This window comes from Coregonus clupeaformis, unplaced genomic scaffold, assembly GCF_020615455.1.
Source record: "Coregonus clupeaformis isolate EN_2021a unplaced genomic scaffold, ASM2061545v1 scaf0341, whole genome shotgun sequence".
NCBI classification, from domain to species: domain Eukaryota; kingdom Metazoa; phylum Chordata; class Actinopteri; order Salmoniformes; family Salmonidae; genus Coregonus; species Coregonus clupeaformis.
Window position 1 is genome coordinate 183,341 of NW_025533796.1, and position 21,524 is coordinate 204,864.

The following is a 21,524-nucleotide window of genomic DNA, read 5'->3' on the forward strand; positions in this document are numbered from 1 at the left end:
GTACCTATGATGAAAATTACAGGCCTCTCTCATCTTTTTAAGTGGGAGAACTTGCACAATTGGTGGCTGACTAAATACTTTTTTTCCCCACTGTATAGTACAGCAAGCTCTAACATTGTGTGTGGCTTTCCATCATGATTCATAAAGACAATGAGTCTATTTTTCACTGTTCCTGTGTTTCCACTCCTGTGTTTAATAGGGAAACAGTGTAGCCCTGTCTTCCTCATCAGTGTGAGTAGACTACTATACTGCATGGGCTTTTACCATGTGACCTTCCATTTCCACTGAGAATGAAATAGAATAATAAAGATGGAGGGAGTGTGATGGCGGATAGGAAGAATTCCACTACTAGAGATCATAGAGAATATGGTAGAAGATTCCGAAGTGATTGACTTTTTCTTGGAGGGAGGAAGCGAAGGCTGAGAGGGATGGAGGGTGCTGGCAGATGAACACAGAGAGAGGGAGATGGATTGGTGAGGCAGAAGAGGGGTGTGGTCCCGGAGTAAGAGCGAGAGAAAGAGGCGGATGACGAAAGATAAGGAGGTGGTCGCGAGAGGAGAGAGCTCTCGCTGTAACCCTTGGAGAGGCTGTTGGTCGGTCGGACGGGTTCGCGCGCGCTCGCATCCGTTTACCGAGAACGGGATCCAGCATCTCCATCTTCTCCTCAACCGAGCCGATGGTGAGTCAAATATCTCACAATCATATGATTATAGGTATTGTTGATCAAATGCTCTCTATTTACCCAGATCTAGGCTATACGTTTTGCTATGCCTTCAACCACTGCCCATATCCCCAGATCCAGATAACCAATTTGAATAGCCTTTTTCTTGATTTATAGACTATGGTTGTTCAAAAGAATGACGAACATAAGCATGGTATAGTTAATTTTATACAAATTGCGACACAATTTGTCATAGTAGCGGGGGTGGATGTATCAGGACGATGCGGCTTGAGGTACTACCCCCCCCTCCCTCCCTCCTCTCTCTCCCCTTCTTTTCCCCGGTCTTCATCGGCCACTTCAGGTCGATAAAACCGGTGGTAAATACCGAAAATCCAGCAGATGATGTGCGATGCGGTTTCGGTGCGTTATTCTAACGGTTCTGACCAGGGCGACGTGACCCAGGCCCGATCTAAACGCTGTTCAGGTTATGATTTATATAGGCCTACCTTCTTCTCCCCGTTTGATGTGAAGGGCACTGTGCTGCTGTGGAGGAATATGACCAGTGTGTTTAGCCTGGGCAGTGGATGGGCCACTGAGGATTTTCTGCTCTAAATAATTTGATCTTGTCTACTAAAGATGTTTGTACGAGGCTATATGTAAAAATGTATTTTAATGCAAATAAGCTTAGAATTTAGATAGTTCATTTTGATTTATCCCGATTCAATTTGCTTGGCCTATACAATTTGCTTGGCTATACTATACTTACCTATTTGTCAGAGAGAGAGAGAGCGTAAATCCTTTCTCAAGGCTTTAACATCATCACTCCATCAAGCGGAATCTCAGAGTAGACTGGGATGCTGAAGGATGACAATAATCCTTAATTAGTTGCTAACTGTTTTCATGGAGATCTCCTCTCGATCGCTGACATTGAATTTAAGTGTGTGTGTTTGTCTGTGTGTGTGCGTGTCTGTCTGTCTGTCTGTCTGTTTATAGAGGGAGGACAAGATTGAGGAGAGGAGAGATGGATTTAATTTAGCTAGTCCCAGCACTGAGGAGGTAATTATACAGCAGAAAAAGGCCAATAGCTATTGAGCTATAATGAATGAACCAGGGGATGATTTAACTTCTAAGATTTCATATGAACAAGAACAAGCTGGTCCCTTGTGCAGTTAGAGGAACATGGAAGCACAGACTCCTCTTATCTCTATTATCTGCTGTGCCTCTATTGACTGCATGTCTCTTTTGATGTTGCAGGATCTTTGGAGTCAAGCCAAGATGTGACCACCATGTTTTGGATCTCTCCATCCCTTAGATAGAAAACAGAACCCCTGTTTCTATAGAAACATAAATAATTGACAATTAGAAAACTATTATTCCTAAAATGCACTCCTCTAGCCGAACCTCCGCTCCGCCCTTGAGGCCTCGTCGCTTCGACACGAGCAGGCGAACCACCACTGCAGCGGAACCAAAGCCACACGGCCCTGCGGTCTGGGAAGACAAAAACATGAACACCATTTCCTCTTCCTCTCCTCGGCGTGCCACCAAAGTGACCCCCGAGTCTTCCAGGACCAGGGTGGGGGTCCAGCCTCGTGCCCCCTTGGGTCAGTCCAGATTGGGTTTACAGAGAAACACTGCTCCCCTCTCTACGACCAAACCCAAACCCAAAAGTGTCCGTGCAGCAGCAGCTGTGTCCAACTGCGCCCCTCCTCCTCCTCCTCCTCTTCCTCACCTGGACCCCAACTGTAATGAACCCAGCCTGCCTTGTCTGTGCTGCGACGGCCATTCTCCCCAGGACAATAACAGTCTGTTCAACCACAACCACAACAACAACAACACCATCTCCATCAGACAGCAGCTAAAGCTTCAGCCCCCTCCACCACCTCCCCTGCTACCCCAGAGACAGGAGGGGACAGGGGGCAAGGCCAAGGCACAGGCCAGCCCCTCTCAGCCCAAGCCCCAGCCTCAAGCCCTGGCCCCGGCCTGCCCCGCTAATGCCCTGGAGCTGGAGAAAGGGAAAAAAGAGGAGGAGACTGCAGATGTGAACAAGAACACAGACGTGGTCATAGACAACAAGAAAGAAACGGAGGAAGAGGTGGATAACAAGAAAGAGAGAGAGGAGGAAGAGGAAAACAGTGTGGACGTTGAAGTTGATGAAGATGATGAGGAGGAGGGAGATGATGATGATGATGATGACACGTTGGTCCCATCGTGCTGCGACTGCCCTCCCTCTCTCCTGGATCTCTCCCTGACCTCCTCCACCTCCTCATCCTCCACTTCCATCAGCTCCTGCTCCGATCTGGAGTCAGACTGTGCCGATCTCTCCATCTCTCTGTCGTCCTCTGCCCATGAGGGGAACGCTGATCTGTCAATCTCTCAGGACCACACTCTCATTCACGTTCCTGAGTGCTACCCAGCCTCCCGTTCACCCCCCTCCCTGCTCCTCAAGCCCAACCCCCCCTCTGTCTCTCGCTGCCCTTCCTCCCCTCCACCTGCCTGCTCCCCAGACGAGGGCTACCCCTCCGCCCCCGCCTCCCCTTCCTCCGACTACTTGGGGGTCAAAGGTCAGACAGGCTTAGGGTCAGAGGTCACCAAACTAGGCCTCCTGGACTTCCTGGAGTCAGTGGGAGACTTTGGCAAGATGGAGCGCTTCAGCCAGTTGATACAGGTGGTTCGCTGGGACCTGGAGGGGGATCCTCAGGGGGATCTACTGAGGGATCGACTGGATCATCTGGACCGACTGGAGAGTGTCAACAGGCAGGTGAAGCTGGCTCACATCGCCAGGCTCCATGAGAAGGGACTGGATCTAGGCGATCTGGGCAAGGAGGATCTTTCTGATGTTCTGGATGAGATGGGGAACGTGGATATGTCTTGGAAGCTGTATAAGGGCCGGGGCGGGTCGCTGGGAGATTCCCAGGAGTTCTCTGATGCTGGAGTGGACCTGACAGCGCCTTCAGACTGTGACGAGCCCCTGGTCTCGGAATCGGAGACTTCTTCGCCCATAGAGCCCCCACCGAGACCCCCCAAACCCCCCGCCCGCTATGCCAGCGTGAACTCTGAACTCCACACCTACATCAACATCAGCCGTGACATCACCCCCTCCGTCTCTGTCTGCACCTCTCCATCCTCATCCCCCACTTTCTACACCTTCAGGTGTGAGAAGGCCCTCCCTCCTTCCCCACCCTCCATCCCCCCTCCTCTTCTCTGTCAGCCCATCCCTTACTTTACTCTCTACAAATCTTCCCCTCTCCCTTTCTCCCTCCCCTCCTCCACTCCCCCCATCCCTCCCCCTCGGAGGAGGCACCTAGCCCGTAAGGAGGCCCAGCGTCTCGCCACCCTCCAAGCAGGATGCGAGAAGACCCCCTTGTCCCTCCCCCCTCCCACCTCTCGCCCCCCTCCTCTCCCTCCTGCCCCCACCATAACCATCTCCATCTCCAACTCCACCCCCCCCCCTGCCATCCCTCCCCCGCCCTCACTCCCCCCTCCTCCCTCTTTCCATGCATTGGATGATGAGATCCGTAAGCTACTGGTGCTAGCAGGACTGACCCAGGCTGAGCTCCTCAAACTCAGCCCAGAGCTGGGGGTCTCTGTGGGGGGACTGGAGGAGGAGGGAGAGGGGGAGACCCATCACACCTCCAGGCTTGGACAGACACCGGATAGAGGGATGAGGAAAAAAGAGGAGAGGGCAAAGGAGCAGTATGATATAGATGGGTTGGCTGTGGATGGATGGAGAGATGGCGGAGGGAGGTCAGGGGTGGAGAGGGATAGAGAGACTGATATATTTGGAGGAGTAAAGGAGGATGAGGGAGAGAAAGTAGAGAGCAGAGATGTGTTTAGAACCACGTCTTTCACTGACATGGCGAGAAGGAGGAAGAGAAACAGTGGGTTTGGGGCTAACGTTAGCCTAGCATCTGACCCCTACTACAGCACTGGCAATACCAACACCTCTAACAATGTTAGCTTCGAGACTTTCAAATATTCCCCTGTGCTCTCGGAATCCCCTCCCCCTCCTCCCCCGCGTCCCTTACCCCCTGCCCCCCCTACTCTTCCCCCCCTCAAAGTCTGCACCCTTCTCGCCAACTCTTTACGCCCTGAGCGATTTGATTGGCTCATGGCCTTCTCCCCCGATGGTGAAAACATGCCCCTGCCCCCGCCCTTGGAAGTTAGAAAATCCAATGAAGAAACCCTGAAGAAATCTACTTCCGGGTCAACGTCATCATCTGGGTCAACGTCAGGGTCGGGTTCAAAAGTGATGACCAAGGAACTGCGTAACCGTAGCAAACACAGCTCCCCGGCCTACCAGCTAATAACTGAACCAGATCCTGACCCCACAGTCATAACCCCTGACCCTGACTTCCTCTACAACCTCAAGTGGAGGAGGGAAAAGACGGACAGCGACGGGATCCAATGGGAGTACACCTCCCAGGCCCAGGCCGCCTTCCTGCAACCACCTCCCCTCACGTCATTGGCTGCTTTTAGGGAAATGTTCCAGAAAGCAGAGGATGCGATTGGACAGCCCGAGCTGTGTCCCTCGCAGCAGATTGGGTTCTCAGCCAGTGAAGGGAACCTGTGGAGGATGGATGGACAGAGAAAAGAGGAGGGAGAAAAGAGGAAAGAAGAGGTAGAGGAAGAAGAGGTGGAGGTGAGAGGAACAGCTGATGGAGGAAGAACCTGGGAGTCAAGAACTACAGGTGAGTTAGATGATGATGATGGTCATGATGATGACTATAGGCCTAGTTGCTGACTGTGAGGTGCTGATTTGGGGTTAAAATGTGGCGGTAGTAACAAACTACAGTATTCACTGAAGCCACCTTCCATCTAATATTATGCACACAACACCACATCTGAAACTGTGTCCTCTCTTGGGAATAAAAATTAAACCAGCAGAGAGAAAGATGACAAAAACACAGGGGGAGATTTCTCTGCATTCCAGAGAAGAGGGAAAGAGAAAGAAGGGGGAACAAGAGAGAGATACATAAATAGATGGGTGCAGCATCTATGTTTTCTATCTAGGATGGACAGATAGATGGAGGAGATGGAAAGGAGAGCGATAGGATTAGATGGGCGGCACTCATTCTTTTTCAGGGATGGACAGATGAGTGTATGGGGCAGGGTGGGAGAGGGAGACAGAGAGGGAGACAGAGAGAGAGATATGGTAGAATCTCTTCAGTGCTTCCCGTGGGCCTGGTGTGATGTCATCACTGCCTTATTAAATTATTCATCCAATCTGCAGACCGGGGGGAAGTAATGGAGTACCCACAGCTATCCCTCCCTCCCTCCATCTACCTCCCTCTCTCTATCTCTCTCTCTTTATCTCCCTCTAGCTCTCCCTCTCTTGCAGTTTTTTCTCTGTTACTCTCTCCCTTTTCTGCTAACTCTACAATACTCCCTTTCTATAGTTCTCTCCTTCCCTCAGAGGGAGACAGAGATACACTGTATCGCTCTCTCCCTCTGTCTCCCCTTCTTTCTGTCTCTTTCCTCCTCCCTCATTCTCTTTCTAATCTTCTCTCTGTTTCCCCTTCCCTCTATTCTGCCCTCTCTCTCTCCTCTATCTGCTGAGTCATCGGTACATTTTTTGCTGCCTACCTCCTCCTCTCTCTTTCTGTCCTTGACCGCTCACTCACTCCTTTCACCTCTCCTCTATCTTCCATCTTCCTTTCTTTTGTCCAGACTGTTCTCCCCTTCCCAGAGTGTCTGAGATTTAGCTCAGATCCGATAACTCATATTATTGGCTACCTTTAGAGTGGTTCTTAGTTACATAGGCTGAAGGGCTGAATACCTCTATTAATCTGTATTTGAATTACACAGCTTTATTGTTTTGATAACAATTTACATTAAGTAATTTCATTATGTGATTATTGTCTAAAATATATATTTTTCGAATCAAAGTTACAATGTACATTTCAGGAGACATGCTGAATGTGCGTGTGTGTGCGTGTAGTGTGCTTCCCTCTGTGTGTGTATGTAAAAGCTAAGTTGTATGGTATTTGTCAACATAGAAGGAGTTATGTGTGGTCAACTTGTCACAGCAGTAGGATAAACTGATCCTATGTTATGTAGGGGCAACTTCTACCCACAGACTGTAAAACAAAATACAGGCCAGACTATTTGTCACGTGTGCGTGTACAGCTTTAAGAACCAAAAGGGAGGGGCTCCATCTATCAACCAATGGCAGAGACTTGTTTCACAGTAGTGCAAAAAAACAGGAAGTGTAATGTGTGGCTGCATCTGAGAGACAGTCAGATCAACTCAAGGCTAAACCAAGGTATGGTAGTTAACACACATTCTGTGTAGCCTCTATCTCTCTTTCACAGTGATATTAAATGAGACAATGTATTTCTGTGCATAATGGAGTTCTAATCAGCACAGGCTATTATCCAATAATCTCCAAGGAGACAGAGAGATAGACAGTGTGCAGCCAGGCAGGAACAGAACTCTCCATAGGCTGACTCAGCGTAACCAACGGTACTCTGTACTGCTCTGTAGAGAGAGGAAAATGAAAAGAGAGAGAGAGAGGTGAAGATGGAGAGGACAGCATACCACTACTGTACTGAGAGAGAGAGAGAGAGAGAGTAAGAGGAAGTGTGGCACTAGCTAGGGCCAGCGATACAGTCACCTGCACCTAATACGTTTTATAATACAGAATACACTCTGAAGGAAGAGTAGAACGTGAAACCACTAACTTAAACCACTGGAAATACTAGAGGGGAAATGCCATAGCCTAACTGTTTGATGGTGAGATAGAAGGTTTGGGTGTGGTTTAAATAATGGTGAACGACTGTGAGAGTAGGAAACGAAAGAGAAAGGCTTCTCTAAATCTGAACTTTGACTCCTCTGTTCATTAACTCCACCTCCATTAACTCTGTCATGTGTTGTGGTCAGTCTGTGTGCATCTGTTGGGTCAGACTACTGAACATATGTTGTTGTGTGGATACTGGGTGATGTACTGCATTACTGCATGTTGTGGTGTGGTGGGGATCTACTGGTTTACATTGCATTCTTCTCTCAACAGACACTAACATTCTCTCCATCTCTCTCTCTCTCCTCCCAATTTATTTGCAACATACATTTTTACTCCTCTCCTTGTTGTTCTCATCCCTCCGTCCCATCCGACCTTCTAACGTTTGTCCATGGCTCTGCTTCTCCTTTACCTTCCCCTCCTCTCCGCTTTCGCTTGTCCTCCTGCTCCCAACTACCCACCCCAACTACCCCTACCTGCCCCCAACTACCCCCTTCTGACCCCAACTACCCCCCACACACCACCTACCCGCACCTCTTACTCACACTCCTACCCCCTGAAAAAAACCCTTGTCCCCTTCAAATCCCCATTTCTGCCCCAACCTGCCCCTGTTACATTCATACTCCTCTCTCTTCTCCCCTCCTGCCCTGTGCCCCTTTCGACTGGGCAGTGTCCTCACCCCCTCTCTCCCTGGCCCAGTCCCACTCCCAGCCCTCCTCCTATTTCCTCCACTCTGCAATCCCCCCTTACCGCCCAGGATACTGTGGTGCTCATACGAGAACGGCCCCCAGGACCCAACCTCACAGCCACACTGAAACCCAGTCCACAGCCACAGGCCCTAACCCCTACACTACCCAGTCCACAGCCACGGGCCCTAACCCCTACACTACCCAGTCCACAGCCACAGGCCCTAACCCCTACACTACCCAGTCCACAGCCACGGGCCCTAACCCCTACACTACCCAGTCCACAGCCACGGGCCCTAACCCCTACACTACCCAGTCCACAGCCACGGGCCCTAACCCCTACACTACCCAGTCCACAGCCACGGGCCCTAACCCCTACACTACCCAGTCCACAGCCACAGGCCCTAACCCCTACACTACCCAGTCCACAGCCACGGGCCCTAACCCCTACACTACCCAGTCCACAGCCACGGGCCCTAACCCCTACACTACCCAGTCCACAGCCACAGGCCCTAACCCCTACACTACCCAGTCCACAGCCACGGGCCCTAACCCCTACACTACCCAGTCCACAGCCACAGGCCCTAACCCCTACACTACCCAGTCCACAGCCACGGGCCCTAACCCCTACACTACCCAGTCCACAGCCACGGGCCCTAACCCCTACACTACCCAGTCCACAGCCACAGGCCCTAACCCCTACACTACCCAGTCCACAGCCACGGGCCCTAACCCCTACACTACCCAGTCCACAGCCACAGGCCCTAAACCCTATACTACCCAGTCCACAGCCACGGGCCCTAACCCCTACACTACCCAGTCATCTAACCCCTTTGCTACACAATACACTCACACATATTTAAATGAAGATAGCCATGGAACTGATTCTAAGAATGACATTGATTCCGGATATAGCTATAGTGACTATTTTAAGAAGGATGGAGGCCTAGACTCTGCACATCGTTTTGGAAATGACTTCAAGAGCAACGTTGATAGTTTGTATCGTTATGTGAATGACTCCAAGACTAAAGAAAAGCTGGAGTATGGCTTTGGCTCTGACTCCATCACTAACTTTGACTCCCTCTACTGCACCGCTACCGCCACTGATAAACAGACTCACACACACACCGGCTCACACACACTCGTCAGCAATGATACACACACTCAAGGCTGCACCACCCCATATAAAAACATTGATGCGATGATGATGGCATACGCCAAAACACACACCGTTGGCTCCCTCGGTCGCACGGACACACACACACACTCCAACAAACACACTGACATCGACCTGCTGTACGGCCCTATCTCAGACAAACACACATACACCTCTCGCCCTGGCCAGAACAGAACCTCTAAAGATCTCCCTCCCCTCCCCACCTGGTACCTCTACCACCCCAAAAACTGCCCCCTCCACAGGGGCGCCCCTCCCCGCCTCTCCCCCATCGGGGCTCTCGACCCCCCCCATCGCTCTGGAGCCCCCCCTCCGGGCCTGGATGCATCCTGCCTCAGCTCACCCCTGTTCCCCCGCTCTCACACCCTCCCTGCCCTGGCCGCACCCCTCTACTACCCCTTCCTCTACCCCCCTATCCCCCCCAGGAAAACCCCAGACCCCCCAAAACTCATCCAGGCTCCGCCGCTGCCGCCTGCGCTGAGTAAGAGCTCTCTCTCTCTCTCTCTCTCTCTCTCTCTCTTTCTCGCTTGCTCTCTCACACACTCCCTCCCCCTGTCTAACATCCTGCTCGCCTGTCTGTCACTCTGTTAGTCTGTCTGTCCGTCTGAGTGTGTGTATATCTATATATCTATCTCCCTGTCAGTCAGTCAGTCTGTCTCCCTGTCTGTCTGTAGTCTGTCTGTCTGTGTGTATATCTATACCTCTATCTCCCTGTCAGTCAGTCAGTCTGTCTCCCTGTCTGTCTGTAGTCTGTCTGTCTGTGTGTATATCTATACCTCTATCTCCCTGTCAGTCTGTCTCCCTGTCTGTCTGTAGTCTGTCTGTCTGTGTGTATATCTATACCTCTATCTCCCTGTCAGTCAGTCAGTCTGTCTCCCTGTCTGTCTGTAGTCTGTCTGTCTGTGTGTATATCTATACCTCTATCTCCCTGTCAGTCAGTCTGTCTGTAGTCTGTCTGTCCCTGCTGTTGTTGTTGTGTGTCTGTGTTGCATGGAGTGCTGAAATAGACACCTCTGATTTTAACTCTCACCTTAATGAAGCTATGACCTTCAGCTTCTGTTGAACCATGATAATCACTGTGACGATTATTATCACGCTTAAGTGTGTGCATGAATGCGTGCATTGGTGTACGTGCGTGTGTTTGGGTATAACTATACATTATGTGTTTAATGTAGCGGTGAATGGCTATAAACTAGGCTGAACACTAACCTTCTATAGTGTGTCTATATGTTTCCTGCTGCATTTATATAAGTGGCTATCATGAGGTCAGATTAAGGAATGTTCTCACACCTTACTGATACCACAGGAGGCTGCTGAGGGGAGGACGGCTCATAATAATGGCTTGAACGGAGCAAATGGAATGGCATCAAACACATGGAAACCATGTTTGATGTATTTGATACCATTCCACTCATTCCTCTCCAGCCATTACCACTAGTCCGTCCTCCCCAATTAAAGTGCCACCAATCTGTGACTGCTACCTGACTTCTGCATGGCTGTCTTCTCCCTTAGGGGGTTTTATGTTTCCTGTGTCTGTCAAGGTTAATGCATCCACTTCCCATTGACATAATGTATCACCCTCAGAATGGACGATGTCCTGCGTAGAATATTGGAAAAGCAAAGTGTACAAGACAATAATTTTAGATTCTGTGAAAAATATTGACTGGGATGTTTCAACAAACTAAGCTATGCTATCACTATGCTATTACTACTACACTACTACTGATAGTACTGCTACTCTACCACTGCTTTAACTAACTGTTACAACAACTAATATCACTAATACTGAAACAGTAACACAGAAATACCAAGTAACATTGCTATTCCTCTCTGTGAGTCCACCACTGATTAGAGTAGAGTAAGTGATCCTTCCTCTATCTCTGTTAATCTCAGCGGTTCGTAGCGTCTCATTCGCTGGCTCTGTACAGAGGGGCGGGACTTCCTTGATGGGCGATGACGTGAAGGCCCCTCTGAGAGGGATGTCCTCTCTGTGCCTGCTGGAAAAAAGAGGTATGATATACCTGTATATATTTACATTTGACATTTTAGTCCTTTAGCAGACACTCTTATCCAGAGCGACTTACAGCAGTAAGTGCATACATTTTTGTACTGGTCCTCCGTGGGAATCAAACCCACAACCCTGGTGTTGCAAGCGCCATGCTCTACCAACTGAGCCACACAGGACCATAAATAGCCTACATGTATATTTATATACAGTCTATGTGATATACAGTACATTTATTCATGTACATTTACACTGTTAGAGACATTATGTTTGTGTGTGTATAACTGTCTAACTGTGTCCCCGTCCACAGCTCTGGTCAGTGCAGTCAGTGTGGCAGTAGAGGCCATTTTGGCTCAGTTCAGCTCCTCACGGACCCTGGTACAGAAGGTCAGTTTCCACTGTCTCTGTGTTTAACACAACGTTTAACACTGTCTCTTCAATAACACGATGTACACACCACATTATGCAAGATATGGAAAATGGGCTTGAGTTTTTAATCATTATGTATATACTTGATGATGTATTTCTGAATGCATGCCTGTTTCTACTGTGTTTGCCTTTGTCTGATGCTGGTAGCAAACTCAGTTTCTCCTCTGTGGATCAATAAAGTATATTCATTTCAATTATGAGAAATATGAGGGCCAATCATCTTCCTCCGATTTCACATTTTGGTTTTAGATCAGGGGAGGTAATCCAATCAGTGCAAACCTCCACCCCGCGTTTATAATACCTAGCTACCGCTCCTAATGACGTATTGTCAAACTGTTGCTATGACAGGGTTTCCACACTGACGAAGTGAAAAACAGAAGACATAAAGAGATCAACCAGCTCAATCTCCCAAAAGACTCTTCAGCCTTATAGGATTTCTGTATCCGTGTCTCTGAAATTAGACTTAGGCCTATAGCAGCGGTGGTTGCATTCAGCTCATTGGAACTTAATGACTTGTGACACTTGATGGCTCAAACAGCCTGTTAGTGGCTCTATATCCATATAATTTATGAATCATCCATTGAATAACTGGAAATATCTGTCTCTTTCTCCGTCTCTCCTCTTCCTCTCCCATAGTCTGCCTCCATTAACAAGGTGCTAGATTGTCTTCAGATATCCCTATCTTTGGCTCAGTAGTCAGAACCTCTGTGTACTAACTCCATCCTTCCACATCCCTCTTTCCCCCACATTTCTCTCTACTCTACTCCTTTTCTCTTCTCTCTTGTTTCCCCCTCTCTGTTTTCATCCTTCTCTACTTTTCTCCTCCAATCCATAAAACCCTCTCCTCTCTTCCCTCTCTCTCCTCCTCTATTTCTCCTCCTCTTCCCTCTCTTCTCACCCTCTCCTCCCTCTCTTCTCTCTTACCTCTCTCTCCTCCTCTATTCTCCTCTCTTCCCTCTCTCTCCTCCTCTATTTCTCCCCCTCTCCTCTCCTCTCTTCCCTCTCTCTTCTCCTATATTTCTCCCCTCTCCTCTCTCTCCTCCTCTATTTATCCCCTCTTCCCTCTCTCTCCTCCTATTTATCCCCTCTTCCCTCTCTCTCCTCTATTTCTCTCTTCTCTTCCCTCTCTCCCCTCCTCTATTTATCTCCTCTCTTCCCTCTCTCTCCTCCTGTATATTGCCACTCTCCTTCCTCCTCCCCTTTCCAGGCTCTATCAGGAGACAGCAGTGTGAATCCGTCTCTGGGTCGGCTGGTGCTGCAGTGTTTGTGCCCCGCCCTGCGGAGCCTGCTCTCCGATGGCCTCAAGCCCCACCAGAGTGATTTGATCTCGGGCAGGAGGCCAAACTCAGCCTGGGGACTGGTCCAGGCCTCCACCAGGCCAGGTAGGAACTCTGGAGCGCAGTACAGAGGTGGGTGGCAAGAGAGCATAGACAGCATAGGAGGGCTATGGTTGTTATACCCCCTCCCTTTCCATCTATTTATATATCTCTCTCTATATCCATCGCTCTCTAGTTCTCTTTCTCAGATATGATGGACGTACATAGCCAATCTCTCAATATCTCTCTTCCTCTTTCCCTCTCTCCAATATGTATCTCTCTCACCCTCCCAGACGTCATGTGGGTTCATAGTACTTTCAGTCTCTCCTCCTCTCCTCTCTCGCTCCAGTCTGGCACTCATTATTCTGCAGTGTTGAGTCATCCTTCTCTCTCTCTCTCTCTCTGATTATCACTCTCTCCCCTCCTCCTCTATTCCCCCTTATTCTCTCCTTCTCACTATTCTGGTGATCAGGGTTATTCCATTGACTCAGTACTTGTTCATTTCAATTTCAATTTCAGTCAATTGAGGCCAAAGGTAACATGATAGTGATTTGTTTCACTGTGCCAAAGCCTAAGTGTTTTCTTTCTCTGATCTGTGTTCCCCTCCTGTCCCTCCAGGGCCCAGCACTCAGTCCCTGCACAGCCTACAGGCTAGAATAGGAGAGCTGCCCCAGCTCAGGCAGAACAAACACAGGTTCAACGCCTTCCTCCTCGGCCTCCTCAAGTAAGACCTGGCTCTTCTCTCCTAGGGTTTTTCTGTTTGACTTTTTAAATTCCAATTCTCACCTGCTTCTTCTCTCTCTTGTTCAGCATCAAGCTTCTGGATTTCTGGCTGTCCCATCTCCAGTCATGCAGTGGTAAGTCTCTGAAGCCTAAAGTTCATGTCCGCAATCTATCCGTTTGAATATTAATATGTTATAACATTATTTCTCTCCTCCCTCCACTCCCACCCCTCTCTCTCCACCCCCACCCCTCTCTCTCCTCCCTCCACCCTCCACCCCCACCCCTCTCTCTCCTCCCTCCACCCCCCACCCCTCTCTCTCCTCCCTCCACCCCCACCCCTCTCTCTCCTCCCTCCACCCCCACCCCCACCCCCACCCCTCTCTCCTCCCTCCACCCCCCACCCCCACCCCTCTGTCTCCTCCCTCCACCCCCCACCCTCTGTCTCTTTCTCTCTTTCACACTCTCTCCTTCACCTCCCTCTCTCTCTGTCAGATGTGTTGGTGACGTTCTACAGGCCCTCCTCCTTCATGCGCTTGTCGTTGACTTCCTGCCAGCCTCTGTTTGAGGAGCTCCTCCTCCTGCTGCAGCCCCTCAGTCTCCTGACCCTTAACCTCGACCTGCTCTTCCAGCACCACCACCTGGAGCCTGCCAATCACAGCCCAGAGATCCTCAGCCCACCTAATCAGGACCTGGGATTCAGGCTCTCGCCCCGGGGGTCCGCTTCCCAAGGCAGGGGCAGCAGTTATCTCGAGAGTCTATCAGAGCTGGACTTTGGGAGCGTGGAACCCGAGGTGACCAATCGTAATGCAAGCTCGTCGTCCCTGGCCAACTCGGGGGTGGGAGGGTTGGTGGAGTCACTGAAGCCAGCGAGTCTCAGCGTGGGGCCTGCGAAGGTCTCTGGGGGTCTTGCGGAGACGAGTCCTCAGCTGATGTGGGTTCAGGAGAAAGAAATTAGGGAGCTAGCACCTCCTAATGTTGAGGAGGCCAGTCTCTCCCAACAGGCAGGACAGGTGAGCACAATTCAATGGCTCTTTTTTCCCTGAAGTGTGTGTATTAGTGTGTGTGTGTATTAGTGTGTGTGTGTGTGTGTTTGAATGCATGTGTGAGTGTCCGTGCCACACAGCACTTTTCTGAGCTGTTATTCTCTCTCTAGGTGATCCAGCAGGGATGGGGGGCTGTGGTACGCTGGGGGGGCAAGCTGGGCCAGAACCTGGCTGAACTCAGCCTGTCTGCAGTACAGAACCAGAACGGGACATCCAGAGACCCCCCAGAGCCCCAGGCCAGTACCCAGGCCAGGAGTGACCCTCCTCAGGTCGATGGAGCATTGGCGGTCCCCTGGGGTTTGGGACGGCTGTTTGGAGCCTCCAATAACCCCACGAAACCCACACTTTCAACCAGGTGAGCTGGTGTGTCTGTAAGTGTTTGTGTGATAGAGTTTTATGATACTATACCGTTTAAGTATCTTACTCTTATTATTGATGTATCTCTCTCCCTCCCCAGACGTCCGTCTCAGTGGTTGTCTCCAGGGGAGTCTGTTCTGACCCGGATGGTGAGCAGCAGTTCCAGCGCTAACCAGAGGAGGGCGCTGGAGCCCCAGCAGGTAGAAGAGGTGGTAGAGAGAGAGAAGGAAGAGACATGGGACAACCCAAGACCCCTCAGGTATTGTAAAAATTAGGAAAGTTATTTACATTTACATTTTAGTCATTTAGCAGACGCTCTTATCCAGAGGGACTTACAGGAGCAATTAGGGTTAAGTGCCTTGCTCAAGGGCACATTTACGTCATTTAGCAGACGCTCTTATCCAGAGCAACTTACAAATTGGTGCATTCACCCTATAGCCAGTGGGATAACCACTTTCCAAAATATTTTTTTTTTGGGGGGGGGGTAAAAGATTACTTTATCCTATCCCAGGTATTCCTTAAAGAGGTGGGGTTTCAAATGTCTCCGGAAGGTGGTGAGTGACTCCGCTGTCCTGGCGTCGTGAGGGAGCTTGTTCCACCATTGGGGTGCCAGAGCAGCGAACAGTTTTGACTGTGCTGAGCGGGAACTATGCTTCCGCAGAGGAAGGGGAGCCAGCAGGCCAGAGGTGGATGAACGCAATGCCCTCGTTTGGGTGTAGGGACTGATCAGAGCCTGAAGGTACGGAGGTGCCGTTCCCCTCACTGCTCCATAGGCAAGCACCATGGTCTTGTAACGGATGCGAGCTTCAACTGGAAGCCAGTGGAGTGTGCGGAGGAGCGGGGTGACGTGAGAGAACTTGGGAAGGTTGAACACCAGACGGGCTGCGGCATTCTGGATGAGTTGTAGGGGTTTAATGGCACAGGCAGGGAGCCCAGCCAACAGCGAGTTGCAGTAATCCAGACGGGAGATGACAAGTGCCTGGATTAGGACCTGTGCCGCTTCCTGTGTAAGGCAGGGTCGTACTCTCCGAATGTTGTAGAGCATGAACCTGCAGGATCGGGTCACCGCCTTGATGTTAGCGGAGAACGACAGGGTGTTGTCCAGGGTCACGCCAAGGCTCTTCGCACTCTAGATTACATGTTTAGTTTGTTCAGTTCAGACATCAGTTCAGTTGTCATGACTGTCTATTATGACTGTGTTATGTCATTCTTATGAGACTTCTTTTTCTCTCTTTCTCAGGTCAGTCAGAACACTATGCGACCACTCTGGCACAGGGGCGGAGCTAAGCTTCCAGAAAGGGGAGGAGTTATTGGTTTTAGGGGGTGTCGATCACGACTGGATTCGCTGTCGTCAGGGAGACCGAGAGGGGCTCGTGCCCATTGGCTACGCCTCCCTGATCATGTGATTTCAGACGCCTGATCAGAGTTTTGATTGTTATAATATATCTGGGGGAGGGAAAATGAAGTCATAAAGCTATAATGTATTTAGGCAACCATTGAGAGGCTGTGGCGAAGTCCCAATGCTCTCAGATAAATAGTTCACCCCCGAATCTAAGTTCAAATCACGTTTTTATACCTCTAAAGTGGTCCAAAGTCGTAAGTCAGGGTTCCCCAACTGGCGGCCTGTGATTTTATTTGGCCCCCCAAGTTTTCTGAGCAAAGGGTTAGGGTTACTTGTTGGACATAAAAGACCAAAAATGTTGCAGCTAATTTAGGAAATCTGTTCCAAAGTATTCCCACACATAATAGAAACGTGATTGTTTACAAATCTAAGCAAGGTTTGAAATGATTATGTTTTAATCAAATGTTATATCTGTTTGGGCTTCTTGCGGTCAATTTGTAGTCTACAAATTGTTTGTAATTATGTTCCAGCCCCCTGACCATCCGCGGCTGAATCTAGTTGATGATCTCTGGTCTCAGTGATTTAGTTCAGTCGTTACTCCGCACCATCTGTTGTGTAGATCCCACTATATTCACTGAGAGAAATCTGCAAAACTCAATCCCTAAAGAACTGCGCCATCTAATTAGGGGGATTTAATGAAGATTTTATTTAGCTCACCAGATGGCGTGGAATATGGACCCAGCACGACTTCAGACCACTTTCGAAGTTCGAAAACTTCGGACAAACACTTATCTTGGTGTGAACTATCCCTTTAAATGTCCTCCATTCATCATCTCCTCTCTTTGGTGACCACTGATCTGAGAAGGATTAAGCTTTGTAGAGTTTACACTATAGTTTACTATTCATAGATTGCGCCTTCGTCACTCTGTCGCGTCATGCCATTGTTATGAACGTTCTCAAACCGCCCTCTATCGGCGTTGCCCTAAAGTGGTGATAAACCCAGTGTTGGTGAAACCATACAGGAGAGGAAGTACAGAACCAACGACGCTAGACGGAGAGGAATATGTTTAAGCAAAAGGCAGTTTATTAAACAACAGAGATAGCTGGTACTGCTCAAGCTACATGCATGGACCCATTCAGTTGCCTCTTATCGAGACAGTTGAAAAGGGATCAAAAACAGAGTTTTCAGCATTACTTTATACAATGCAACACAAAGGAAGGGGTCCTTCTTCTAGTCCCTTGATTGGTTCCCGAAGCGTAGGAGGCGGGTCTGCTCTGTCCAGAGTAGAAGCCCCATTTTGTGCACGGCAGAGTCCTCTGCCCTAGGCACCCAACCAGTAGAAAGAGGTGCAGTTTGTGTGTGTGCGTAACTCGTGAGGCATGAGGATGAGTGTGCGTATGCCTGGAGATGTGTGTGTGAATGTGTGTATGTTCTCAAAGGAAAGACTCGTGGGGAGCAACCAGATTGTGGCCTGTGGCGTGGGTGTTTGTCCTTGAGAAGATATTGGCTCTGTCCATTGCATAGGAACAGCATTGATTGAAAACAAGCTCCTAACATTAAAATGGGTCATGCACAAGATTTTAGTCAGACCAAGCTATAACATTTTAATATTTACTACGACAAATCCCCCTCTTCACGTCTCCCCAGAGACGTGACCAAGTAACAGTAAAGAAGGAAAACTTGAGACGTGACACAAGCTAACAGTGTAATTGGCAAAATAGGGAAAACTTTATCAGAAGATAAAGTTTTACATTCCCCCTCTTCACGTCTCACAAGAGGCGTGACACAAGCTAATAGTGCAATTGGCAAAATAGGGAAAACTTTATCAGAAGATAAAGTTTTGATTCCCCCTCTTCACGTCTCACAAGAGACGTGACACAAGCTAATAGTGCAATTGGCAAAATAGGGAAAACTTTATCAGAAGATAAAGTTTTACATTCCCCCTCTTCACGTCTCACAAGAGACGTGACAAAAGCGTAAATGCTATTCATCATCCAGATATCCTTGGTCAGCATCGTCAATAGCAAGCAAAGGAAACATCTGACCGTTATCTGCAGGATTTGGATCAATAGCGGTGGTTATAATCCTGGTTGTCAGCGTCCGTATGCATGGAATGCAACAGCATCCACAAAGCACTAGAATTGCAGCAAAAACAGAGATGGATACAAGTATAGAAGAAACAAGCGTTTTATATTTACCAAACGCATCCATCCAAGTATCCACCCCTGAGTGGCTCTTCATCTTGCCATTAAGAGTTCGTAACCCTTCCAGAGCAATTGTCAAACTTCCATCTGCAGCAGTATTATTAGGAATAAAAGTACAACATTGTTCCCGAACATAGCACACACACCCCCTCTTTCAGCAAGTAACATATCAACAGCAATTCTATTCTGAAAAGCCATTAATGAAGTTGCAGCTAGTTTTCCATGAACAGCCTCAAAACCTTGTTGAGTCCAGTTTTCTAATTTCTGGACATTAATGTATGTAGTTAATTCTATCGACGTTTTTATTAATGGTACAACAGTCAGCACCCAAAATGTACCCATGTTCAAGGACAGTTTCACAGACAACAAAGAGAGAGTGTTCTTATCAGCCTGTTATGTGAAACAATCCATATCAGTACAGTGCTCCTCCTTAATGCATTCCTTCTAAGCTATTCATCACATACAGATCCAATTAAAAATAAAAGCCAACAATTTTATGGTGTCACTCTAAACAGAGTATAATCACCCTTAAGAATAACAGGATATGGAAATTAAATCACAACATTTAATGTTAATAAAAATAAAAATAATAATTTTAACCTCTATTCCTCCCCTACACCTAACATGTACTGAGTTGGCTACCAGCCACCCAGGAATCCTTTACCTTCACATCAGGAAGAATAAACAATCACAGTGGTTAGTAAAAACATAAGGTAATAAATGAGCAAGAACTGAAAATAAATGCGTGTATGTATTTTACTAGGCAAAACATGGATCATCCAGCTTGGTCTCAGAGTCAGTAGCAGAGTCACCTGCATCATCCTGGGCCGGTAACAACAGCATCATACCTGACGCCTGCACCACTCCTACCACTGACCTCCTGAGACAAGGGACGATGCAAGCAGCACAACACATTAACAGCAAAAACACAATTACTAGGGTCAGAAATCCAGTAACCACCATAGAAGAGTACTCACCAAACCAGTCACTCAGCCAGGAAATAAGGCAACATCCACAAAGAACAAGTATACCCATAGAGGCCATAACTTCACCCAGAATAGTCACAACAATAGTTTTCCATTTACCAAATATGTTATCAAACCAACCGTTTATGGAGCTATCAATACCAGAGTTCTCAACCAGTTCGTTCGCCAGCGTGGTGATGGTCACTCAAGCGCTTTGGTCACGGGCCCGTCCGGTGCTATATTGTTGGAGATGAAAGTACAACACATATATCCAAACAGAACACAAACCCCGTCCCGCTCAGCCAAAAGCATATCTAAAGCTATTCTATTCTGCCATGTCATTAAGCTAGTTGCCGCTGTCTGCTCAGCTAATCCCTTTATTGCATCACGAGTGTGGTTTATAAATATTTTGCTGGTTATATTAAATATAATTTATCCAATCTACATTTTTATTAATTGTTGACCACCAGAAAATACTTGATTCAAACCCAGCTGCGATCTGATTGTGGATCCCATCAATATATATCCTTTCATCAAAGGATCCCGGGAGGAGGTCCTACTTTCTATGTGACAACTCACCAGTCTCTGACACGTTTGATTGTTTGCTTATGTAGGTGAGTTCACAATCAGTTATCACCACACATCCATCAGATGTCAGCACGGGTCTGGTTTTTTGGCTCCTATAATCCTCTGGCTGCAACAAAGAGGAGAGATTAATCATGGTCTCTTTTAGTTGTGATATTCTCTGTGTGGGAGCAGGAGCTAAGATGCCCTACCCTGTATCCTATCCTTACTAGTCCTAGAAAAACAATTTAGAATCCCCTGTGACTTCAAACTGAGGCAACCCAGGTCGGGATGATTTTGTTATCGGGGGAAACAGATAGTGCAAGTTACCATAAGACTCTTTCACCACATTCCCAGGTGGCTTGCATGGAGGAAAAACCTGACAGAGAGTTAAAGCCTGTCAAGGGGAACGGAGTAGTTGTTATCCCTGGTTTGGCTGTCCTACAGGCAAAACAGTCCTCTTTAGACATAGTTTTTTTCCGTATACTGAATCCATTCCAACCACAGGTTAAGATTTCTATACCCGTTTCCACCTGTACTACTTCCTCCAGGTCCATAGTTTTGCACTATCTTTATCACAGCCCCGGTCTCACTACCTCCCTCAGAGAGGTTTACTCTAGAATTTCCCCTTTCCCTACGTCTAGCTGTCTCCTATGCCTTTTCAACTTGTGTTAGGTTAACTACCACTTCTGGCTGAAACAGGAGGGTCCGTGTGTGTTAGGAATATGGCCCCCACAATCAGACAGCTACCTACCGTCGGGAGACCTGTGAATCCCCACCCTTGCCCTGAGAACATGTCAGATGCCAGAGGCCAACCCATTGCTTTACCTTCTATCGAACTCACACAGGGATGATCAGACAGGGTAAGGGAATCTTCGTTAAGGAGCCAACCCCCGAGCCCTAGTGGTAATCGGATCTTTCTCCTAACTCTGTGTTTGTTCGTCAGGTGTAGCTGGTTTTGCCTTTTTTACAGTGTGTGACATGGACCCAGATGGATCTCTCAGCTATTCTGCTGGCAAAGGCAGTACTTGGTAGGGGCCCTTCCCGCCAGGCCTGATTCAGTCTCCTGGTTAGATAGAGTGGGTCACCTTCTCCTTTAGTTCACCTGTGGGGCACAAAACCTCTGACATACAGCTGTGGTTAATAAACTATCATACATGTTTTTTGTTTTTTTTAAATATTTTGTCCTCTCCTTCGTATATATTTAATATTTAATCCAACCATCCCCCTCTTTGACACATGATTTGGCCATGTGTCAATATTACCACCTACCTAAACAATCACTTTAGTTAATATTGGTATTTCATTATCCAATTGC

At 48.4% G+C, this 21,524-nt stretch overlaps 2 protein-coding genes across 3 annotated transcripts; both read left to right on the forward strand.

Annotated features, from left to right (window-relative positions):
• Nucleotides 1–592: 592 nt before the first annotated feature.
• On the forward strand, nucleotides 593–4,753 carry LOC121542357 (uncharacterized protein DDB_G0284459-like). The gene is made up of 3 exons (XM_041851760.2): nucleotides 593–679; nucleotides 1,916–4,247; nucleotides 4,619–4,753. The coding sequence occupies exons 2-3, from the start codon at nucleotides 2,043–2,045 to the stop codon at nucleotides 4,751–4,753; spliced, it is 2,340 nt and encodes a 779-aa protein (XP_041707694.2). The 5' UTR covers nucleotides 593–679; nucleotides 1,916–2,042.
• LOC121542735 (RUN and SH3 domain-containing protein 1-like) lies at nucleotides 4,704–16,803 on the forward strand. Of its 2 annotated transcripts, none has more exons than XM_041852245.2 (10): nucleotides 4,704–5,349; nucleotides 11,151–11,267; nucleotides 11,573–11,649; nucleotides 12,899–13,100; nucleotides 13,626–13,731; nucleotides 13,818–13,864; nucleotides 14,223–14,740; nucleotides 14,884–15,128; nucleotides 15,231–15,389; nucleotides 16,371–16,803. In XM_041852245.2, the coding sequence occupies exons 1-10, from the start codon at nucleotides 4,770–4,772 to the stop codon at nucleotides 16,534–16,536; spliced, it is 2,217 nt and encodes a 738-aa protein (XP_041708179.2). In that variant the 5' UTR covers nucleotides 4,704–4,769; the 3' UTR covers nucleotides 16,537–16,803. The 2 variants fall into 2 exon arrangements, with proteins under 2 accessions (XP_041708179.2, XP_041708180.2); XM_041852246.2 differs by having other exon boundaries at nucleotides 12,899–13,073.
• Nucleotides 16,804–21,524: the final 4,721 nt, after the last annotated feature.